This window comes from Pyrus communis, chromosome 6, assembly GCF_963583255.1.
Source record: "Pyrus communis chromosome 6, drPyrComm1.1, whole genome shotgun sequence".
In the NCBI taxonomy this organism is placed as follows: Eukaryota; Viridiplantae; Streptophyta; class Magnoliopsida; order Rosales; family Rosaceae; genus Pyrus; species Pyrus communis.
This window is the reverse complement of record NC_084808.1, coordinates 25,922,902-25,932,781: the sequence shown is the minus strand read 5'-3', so window position 1 is coordinate 25,932,781 and position 9,880 is coordinate 25,922,902. Positions and strand designations below refer to the sequence as shown.

Below are 9,880 nucleotides of genomic sequence, written 5' to 3'. Positions count from 1 at the left end.
CTTGATGTTGGGTTGCAAGCAATTGCTTATGGTTACATAAAACTGTTGAAAGTTCTGAACTCCAATTCCCTGCAAATAATAGGTGGTTTCTTAGAGAAAAACAATATCCAAAACCAAACCCAACAAAAGTTATGAGAAGCTTGAGCAATCAACTATGCATTAATCTGTAGATTACCCTGTTTTACTAAACCAAATGGAAATTAACGAAGAACAAAAGATGGGGGGGTTTTTTTTTTTTTTTCTCAGAGACCCATCTCCTCGAAACTGCCATTTGAGCTCCTCTTTCTTCGTCTTGAAGTAGTAAGAAACAAAAGAGTCGCTCAATCCAATTAGCTATGCCGCTTCGATATATGTGCATACAACAAAAGTCACCGACTAAAATACACAAACACGTAGTGGGCATTACATGCAGTCCCGTGACATTACCTTACGTGCTTCAATTTTCCAAAATTCAACCTCACACAGCGAATGGAAGTCGTATTTATTAGCTGGGTCTGGATTTTGCTGGGTTGGAGTGCAACGCAAGCAAATGACACTTCAGAATGCGGATAAAAAAAACACCACTTTTTACACGCGTCGCCATTGGAGCCTGAAACTTCTGCTGAGAATCCAGGCCACCGAGTTTGATGGTGGTGACGTTCCCTCCGCCGACTCTTGAGCAGGGTCATTTCCAACCGCCATTTGCTTCGACTGTAATTGAACAGAGGCACTGGTGGCTGATGGGCCTCTCTATGATATTATGGAAGATGGGTTGGACTAGCCTGGCCCAGATTCATATCAGCCCAAGGTTGCGGATCGTAACATTCAAATATTCAGTACCCAGATAGATACCTAGACCATCTTCAATCGAAATAGATAGACATAGCCTCTTCCGGATAGACCTAGGCCGTCTTTCACAAAGTTTGTAATTTTGTTCTTTTGGTGGTTTGAAAGATTCGTTTCCCCTTGCAGGCAAAGCTTGAGAAGAGCTAACTCACAATGAAAGTGTTGCTCAGTTAGGGGGACTTTTCATACGACAAAGAACTGTAGTATGAAATCATCTTATGCTTTGATTAATTTATTATGAGTTGGTTTGAGATTGTTGTGCTTTAAAAAAAAAAACTGTTTATTAAAAAATCTGAAATATTAAATGTGTTTGGTAAAAAAAAAAAAAAAAAAAAAAACTCTGTCAATGAAATTAAAAAAGTTCAAATGGCAAGTATACCCACACATGTTTTACAAAATTACAATCTTTACCCTTACATTATTGTCTTTGATAATTATTATATCACATCAAATATCATACTATTTTTTGTCATTTAACATATTCAAAGTAATTTATATAAAAATTTGTCAAACACTCGTACATTGCTTTTTTTTATTAGAGGTTTTTTAGTCAAAATGGTCCGTGAGATTTGCATAACACATCACTTTGGTCCCTGAGATTGAAAATCAATAGAAATGGTCTTTGAGATTGTCCCCCATTCATTATTTGGTCCTTTCATTAAAAACTCTGTTAAGTGTCTTGGAGTTCTTGGCCAAAGGTTTGGGTAATTTTCAAAGCTTCGTAGCTCAATCATTTCTTAATCAAATTCGACCCATAATATATCAAAATGAAGATAGGAAAGTGTAAAACAAGATTATACCTATTTGGAAGCCCAATGGTTACTAGAGATGGCCGGAAAATATCCTGAAAGGTAACTGGTTTGTGGAAAAAATGAAAAACTCGTTGGAAACTAAGTAAATTTTAAACATTCATAACTTCTTCAATACTCAACGAAATCAAGTGATTCAAAAACGAAAATCATAGTTCTCGATAAGACGAAGAGAATGGTACCTTTCTTGATGGCTGAATCAAAGTGGTTTGCCCGGAAGGCGGCTTGAAAGTGGATATCTTGGTCTCAAGTTAGCCACTTTCGAGCTGTTTTCCGGCCAAACCATGACGAATTATCTATCAAGAAAGGTCACTCTATTCATCTCGTTGAGAAGTATGATTTTTATTTTTGAATCACTCAATTTTGTTGAGTATTGAAGAAGTTGTGAACGTTTAAATTTTACCCAGTTTCTGGCGAGTTTTCCATTTTTCCCGTGGACCAGTCACCTTTCAGGCTATTTTTCGGCTATCTCCGGCAACCATTGGGCTTCCAAATAGGTATAATCTTGTTCTATACTTTCCTATCTTCATTTTGATATATTATGGGTCGAATTTGGTTAAGAAACAATTGAGTTATGAAGCTTTGAAAATTGCCCAAACCTTCGGCCACGAGTTCCATGAGACTTAACAGAGTTTTTAATGGAATGACCAAAATAATAGATGGTGGACAATCTCAGGGACCATTTTTATTGACTTTCAATTTCAGGGACCAAAGTGATGTGTTATGCAAATCTCAGGGGTCATTTTGGCTAAAAAGCCTTTATTAGAAGCACTTTTACAAAAATAAAGTTAACCAAACACTCAAAACTTTATTTTACTGCGGTTTATTCTCACAGCATAGCAGAAACAATTTAAAAAAAAAAAACACAGCAATACCAAACTAGTCATATGTAAAGTTGGAACATTATGTAAGGGTGGAGGCACTATAAGACCAGTATAGGCCAAGGCCTACCTTCACTCTTTCAGCCTTGTTAAATATTTATATTAAATTAATTTTTTTAAACTTAGTATTATACTCCTTTTAGATGACACAAAACTCTTAAATACTATTCACCAATAATTCAAAGAGAAATTTTATTTGAACCCATGTAACTTCTTTCTATACCCAACTTAAATTTAAATTGCAAATTGTCTATTTTACCCTATTGCATAATTACTACTAAGTACAAAATGAGATTAATAATAAAACTCAAATTTATCAATAAACCCATTATACACTACCATCACTTCTTGTTTATCCTACGTTTATTCTGACTAAAACTCTAATAGGTCTTATAGAGAAAAACAAGTTTTTTTATTGATGGATGGTGATTTTGAAGTTTTGAATCCTCCAACTAAGGTATGACTCAATTTATGAATATTTTGTTCGTTTGAATTCAATTTTTTTAACGTTTAGAAGATGAGTATTTGGGTTTCAATTTTTTTCATCAATCCCGAATGGTTTGTTAAACTTTCTGCAATTAGAAAATTAGGAAAAACTTCTTACCAATTTTCTTAGATTATAAACTTCCTTGCTTGTTGATAAATATAAGGGGATGAATTGTTTGATTTGTTGCTTATGCACATTAGTAGAAAGAAAAAAGACAAATGTTTGGGTTTGGTAGCAGAAAGAAAAAAAAGTAGCCATGGAAATGCTAATGGGAAGAGGGGGTGGGGCAAGGACGCCTCTTTTTTTTTTTTTTTTTTTTTTTTTTTAAATCCAATTACAAATGTTATTTTAGAAAGGAAATGGGTGTAAAGATAACTTAACATTTTGAATTGGGTTTGTGAGAATAGTTTAGGTAATAAATTTGGGTTTAAAGAGAGATTAATTCTTTAATAAAAAAACAATATGTATGAAGAGAGTAAGTTGGGTGTAGAAAGAGGTTACATGGATTTAAATAAAATTTCCCTAATTAAAACAAGAGGTCTCTTTTTCTTTGAAACTCACAACAACACTCATCCTAAAACTAAATTTAACATCTTATTTTATAAACAAATCAATAACTCTTAAAATTAAAACCTAAAGTCTAATTTAGTTTTATAAAAAAATATTCTTTTTGACTGCCAACCGAAGAATAATAAACTGTGAGCTTTTCTTTATCCCTTTCTTGAAATTTCTTCTTTTGTTTTTTTTTTGTCCTCCAAATTCCCAATACACAACATGTAAAAAAGCATTTAGCGCCCCAAAAATTTAATTAGCTAAAACTCCAAGCATGTATTATATCCTCTTGTAAATAATATCTTCTTCTTCTTCTTCTTTTTTTTATTTTTATTTTTTATTATTTTTTATTATTTTTACATTTAGGTGAGGCATTTCCTCACCTAAAATCCTGACTCTGCTAATGACATTATGTACTTTTGTTCTGATGCGAAAATCACCATGTCTATCATTATTTGACATAAATAAAAAATACAAATGTTATGTTTATCAATTAAATTGTGATAAGCGAAACTGAGTAACACACATTTATTAAATTAAAAATATATAAGTTACACGTGATTAAAAAAAGTCTTTTGCAAGTACGTGCTAGTTAGGTAGAAAGTAAAGTAACAATATATATCTATCACACATTTCTGGTTGCCCATCATCATGCAATCTTAGTACCTGTGTTTTTTGGACTAAAACAAAAATGATGTTCCCAAAGAATAAATCTGTGAAAATTTGACCTCTGGATTAAAATTTTCATACTTTTCTTTGCTTTCCACCAAACTACATCCATGAAAATCTTGACCATACGAAGGTCATATTCCGGAACATTATATTCAAGAAGCCTTGTTCTAAAATGCACTAAACAAATATATTTCCTCCCAATTGCATAGCATCTTGTCATTTTCAATTCTCAAAGTCTAATTTTTATAGTGAATTCTTAATAAAATTAGACTAAATACTTTCTTGACGTTATATAATCTCTCATCTAAAATGATCATAACGTTAAGAATAATGTTAGGAAAATTAAAATTTTAAATCAAATTTGCAAACCAAATGAAATGACACTAGTTGAAAATAAGCACGTTAATCAACATTTAAATAATAATTCAATCATTAACAACCACGTTTACAAAATTTAAATTTAAACTGTTATTGTCCCGAACCCATTGTTAATAATTTCGATTTGGGGACTCACATAATTAATTCCATTATTGGTTAGGCTTTTGTTTTTGTTAAATATATTTGGCATAAATTTAATTTAATTGGTCACATCAGAAAGTTCAACTGTATTAAAATAATAATAATAAAGTTCAACCAAAGCAAGTTGCATGCGCAATCCGCCTGCCACGTTTGGCCTGTTGAAGACGAAACGAAACCAGGCGAAACCCGCTCATTTCTACGACCTTAACCACCACCCCGAAACAATACAGAGACTCTTCCCACTTCCCAGAATCCCAGTCCACCTCCCTCCATCCCCTCTCTCTCTCTCTCTCTCTCTCTCTCTCTCTCTCTCTCTCTCTCTCTCTCTCTGCATCTGCACTCATTTAATGAAATATAAACCGAGAGATAACCATGGCATGCTCGAATCCAATCGAGATATCATAATTTATGAATGGATTTGAGAGAATCCAAAGGCAGGAGGCGACTTTCACCGCAACCAAACCCCGCAGGCCGTAATAAATCCATCTCCGCCGCTCGGGTCGTCCCGTCGAAGTCCCGGCTAATTACTCCGATGAATATGACCAAGATATTGGCTGTTCTGTTGGTCTCTCTCCCGGTTTTCGTCACCCTCTCTCTCGTTCTTCGAAACCCGCCTTCCCATCGAATCAAAGGCTTCGCCGATGACAGAATTATCGAAAGACTCGTTCAAAATGAGACATCATCGTCGTCCAGCTCAGGTAATATATAAGATTCAGTATTGTTCAAACAGCCTTACTTTTTGTTTGGTTACTGAGAAAAATGCAGGGAAAGTTCAACAATGAATTTCATACGTTGAACTCGGAATTTTAGATTTTCTGCATGCAAGATTGGTGGTCTGGTGTGGAATTGGATGACGATCAAAGTTTGATCTTTCTAATTGTTTTGCTCTGATTTTACAGTAGATGGTTTCTCAGATCATACTCATATGCCCAAAGACAAGCTACATGATGGACTAATTGCTCCTGGATTTGATGAAGGTTCTTGCTTGAGCAGATATCAATCCAATTTCTACAGAAAAATTTCACCCCACAAACCATCTTCTCATCTTCTCTCCAGACTCAGAGGTTATGAAGATCTCCACAAGAAATGTGGGCCACACACCAAACCCTACAACAAAACCCTGGAGCAACTCAACTCCAGTGACCCTATCACTGCCATTGGTAGTTCAGAAGAGTGCAAGTATGTGGTTTGGATATCTTACAGTGGCTTGGGGAACAAGATACTCACCATATCCTCTGCTTTCCTCTATGCCTTGCTCACGAACAGAGTCCTTCTCGTCGACCCTGGAAAGGACATGGCCGACCTCTTCTGCGAGCCCTTCCCTGAAAACTCATGGCTGTTGCCTAACGACTTCCCTGTTAAAGACCGATTTGACGCGTTTGATCAGAAATCTCCTTATTGCTACGGAAACATTCTGAAATCAAAGAATAATAAGATCGCAAACGCTTCGGCATCATTTTTGTATCTTCATCTGGCTCATGATTATGATGATCAAGATAGGCTCTTTTTCTGCGATGAAGAACAAAGTCTGATCGAGAAAGTTCCTTGGCTGATTATGAGAACAAATAACTACTTTGTTCCATCGCTTTTCTTGATGCCGTCTTTCGAGCAAGAACTCGAAAAGCTTTTCCCGGAAAAGGAAACTGTTTTCCACCACTTGGGTAGGTATCTTTTCCAACCTTCAAATCATGTATGGGGGTTGATCACAAGATACTACCAAGCTTACTTAGCAAAGGCAGATGAGAGGATTGGGATTCAAGTTCGAACTTTCGAGGCAGGGCCTAGCCCGCTTCGGCATGTGATGAACCAAATCTATGCATGCGCTTTCAAGGAGAAACTGCTTCCTCAAGTGGATAGGAAGAGACCAATCGTCACCGCTACATCAGGAATACCGAAACTTAAGTCGGTTTTAATTACTTCTTTGACCTCAGGGTACTCTGAGGATTTGAGGAATATGTACTGGGAACATCCGACTGTGAATGGGGACATAATCGGGGTTTTCCAGCCGAGTCACGAAGGGCATCAGCAGACGGATAAGAATCTGCACGACCGGAAAGCTTGGGCTGAAATGTACCTGCTTAGTTTGTGTGATGTGTTGGTCACAAGTGCATGGTCGACTTTCGGGTACGTGGCTCAAGGTCTAGGAGGTCTGAAACCGTGGATTCTGTACAAGCCGGAGAATCAGACGATGCCTGATCCATCTTGCGGTCAGGTCATGTCGATGGAGCCATGCTTCCATGCTCCACCGTTTTATGACTGCAAGGCGAAGAAAGGAGTAGATACGGGTGCACTTGTGCCTCATGTGAGACACTGTGAGGATATGAGTTGGGGACTCAAGCTAGTTGATAGTCATGAATCTCATGACCAGTTGTAGCTGTTTTTCTTAAATGTAACGCGAGATAGTAATTCTTTTGGGCACCATTGTTGATATAGTCAATTTTTTCCTTCTCATGTCCCTCTCTCTATTGAAAAAATTACAAAGAAGATCCTTCCCGAATCTTTTAGTGAATGCATGTATCAAACTATATTCTAGATAGTGCAACTTGACAAATGTCTCGTTTGAAAATACTTTTAAAATGACTAAGCATTTTTTATGAGAGTGTCTTTGCAACAAATTCTTAGTAAAAAGCAAGTGAATTCTACTTAAAGTGCTTCTTGCAGGAAACACTTTTTTTTGGTAATCATGTAGGAAGCACTTCAAGTGATTTTGGAAATCAGAAACACTTTCAATCATTTTAAAAGCACTTCCAAACGAGCCCGAAAATTACTAAACCAATCACACGCATGATCATACTAACGTCCTAAATTGGTAAATTCATAGGTCCTATTTGGACATGGTTTCAATATGGTCCCTGACGTTCATAAACTCGGCATATTGAAAATCGACCAATGTCAATGCATTCCAAGTTAAAAGGCTGCTCAATGTTTTTTGCTTGCGCCATTACAACTACAGTTTAACTCATAGACAGCATTCAGCATGGAAAATTCTAGTGCAACAAAGTTCTGTTACTTGCCGTTTTACCTAAAAGAAAGCTACCATAAACATGCTTCTGAATCATATAACTAAACTGGACTTCTTCATTTGCATTGCTGGGAAAATATAAAAATATTATTAAAAAAGATGTTGAGAGAGAGAGAGAGAGAGAGAGATAGCATTCATCAGTCATTAAGCATAATGCCTACAATATCAAAGCAGTATCTAACTAGAAAACTCATACATATGGCCAAAGTTGCAGACTTGCTCATCAGAAAATCAAAGGTCTTAATTCTTTCTGCCTTCGCACAAGATAATGTGGTAACCATGCCTGCACAAGGATCCAAACAACAACAAAATATGAACCAAACTGTGTCTCTAAATTCTGCACAAGTATAATATCACACTTCAAACTTAATGGCATCTTACAGCATCTAATCCAAAACCAAAATGAACGGATTGGGCAGCAATCATACTGATAATTGAACACTAAATCGACGATAGAACGTGATTCGTTGCAGGTTTAGTGCCGATTAGTGAAAAAGTTTTATTTTAGTTTCAAGAATTGCTTAAGTTCTATGAGAAATGCCAAGGAGACTCTCTCATAGTGGGACTCTCAATAAACTCTCTGTCACCTCACGGTTTAAAGTTAATTTCCGTTTCAACATTATAAAACATCGTGCCAAACACCTGAGCTGAGATAGAGTTCGTAGAGTCTCCTTAGCATTTCTCAAGTTGTATTGATAAATATGAAATGAGTGATAAGAATTGCAGCCAAGCACAATCAACAAGCAATCTGATGTGACCTAAAACATGAGTTTATTGACTATAATCCAATCCATCATCAAACAACATACGTATTTCTATTCCTAATCAGCTACGTAAACAGATAAAAGGAGTAGCAGATAAAAAACTGAAAGATTGAAACTTTGGAAACACATACGTCGATTTGAAAGGCGCACTGGTTGCCCCAGTTGGAGTAGCGAAAGCAACATCCTGAAAAGGTCCTGCCATCTTCCCCCGAGGGAACCACCCAAGATCCCCGCCTTTCTTCCCCGACGGGCACTCGGAGTACTCCGCCGCTAGCTTCGCGAACTCTGGAGGAGGGACTTTGTCGCCGTTTTCGAGCCATCCGTCCTGCAGCTTCTTGTAGGCTTCGTTGATTTTGCCCTGCTTTTCACAAAGTATATGCCTTGCTTTCACATAAGTGCAGGTGCCTAGCCCATCGGCGGCCTTCCCGGATTTGCCTTTTCCTTTTCCGCCACCGTCTTCGCTGCCGCCCGCCGCCTTTCCCTTCCCCTTTCCTCCTGCCTTCGCATCCTTTCCCATCTCTTTGACTAATTTATCCTATAAAATTACCGTTTAACCAAAATTAACACACAAATTAACAAAACCCACAAATATATTGCACAAATGAAATTTTAATTCTAACCGATTGGAAGTCGGAGTGATCTTCTCCCTTGGTGCCAAGACGACGGCCCGGACTCCGCAGATTTCGCAGACTAAAGAGAGAAAGTGGTTGGTTAGGATTTGCCCTCCAATTTGTGACATATTACTATTTGCCCCTATTAGTTTGGGCCTTTCAAAAATTGGACTCCAAAAACATGTCAACGGTTAAACGGTTGAGATTTAGCTAAATTTTAATTAGTTAAATCTCATCTGTTCATTCATAAAAAATGCGTGAAAGAGAATTTTCAATTTTTGGAATGGACATTTACCTTTTGTATATTGTGGAAAAGTTGGTGATGTAATTGATCAGATTGGCTTAAGTTATAAGAGAGCAATGTATGTTTTACTAGGAGAAAAAACATTTCATCATTACTAGGAGAAAAAACATTTTGTAATCATGTAAACAGAAAGTGATCCTTGAGATATGCTTGTGGAAAAGAGGAGTAAAAAAGATTTGCTCCATGATATACCTTCCTTATGACCATGGTCGGAAGAACATCTTGCTTTTTTCACTTTTCTATATAAATATTTTTAATTTATATTTGATTTGTGCATATATATAAGTTTTGTTATGTATGGTGACGCACTATTAGATTTGATATCAAATGTTGACAATGATGGAGCCATGATTTTAACCTAAGAGGGGCCTAAAAGTCTCAATTCGAAATGCTCTTCTGATTTTACAAAATTATTTTGTCAAGTCGTGAGCAAC

At 36.6% G+C, this 9,880-nt stretch overlaps 2 protein-coding genes across 2 annotated transcripts; one reads left to right on the top strand and one right to left on the bottom strand.

Moving 5' to 3' along the window:
* The first annotated feature begins 5,157 nt into the window (after nt 1-5,157).
* Nucleotides 5,158-7,236, top strand: LOC137736578 (galactoside 2-alpha-L-fucosyltransferase-like). Its single transcript, XM_068475825.1, has 2 exons — nt 5,158-5,443; nt 5,645-7,236. The coding sequence occupies exons 1-2, from the start codon at nt 5,158-5,160 to the stop codon at nt 7,117-7,119; spliced, it is 1,761 nt and encodes a 586-aa protein (XP_068331926.1). The 3' UTR covers nt 7,120-7,236.
* A 663-nt stretch (nt 7,237-7,899) lies between these two features.
* On the bottom strand, nt 7,900-9,269 carry LOC137737711 (uncharacterized). Its single transcript, XM_068477257.1, has 3 exons — nt 9,152-9,269; nt 8,663-9,066; nt 7,900-8,050 (listed from the first exon to the last, which is right to left on the bottom strand). The coding sequence occupies exons 2-3, from the start codon at nt 9,046-9,048 to the stop codon at nt 8,008-8,010; spliced, it is 429 nt and encodes a 142-aa protein (XP_068333358.1). The 5' UTR covers nt 9,049-9,066; nt 9,152-9,269; the 3' UTR covers nt 7,900-8,007.
* Nucleotides 9,270-9,880: the final 611 nt, after the last annotated feature.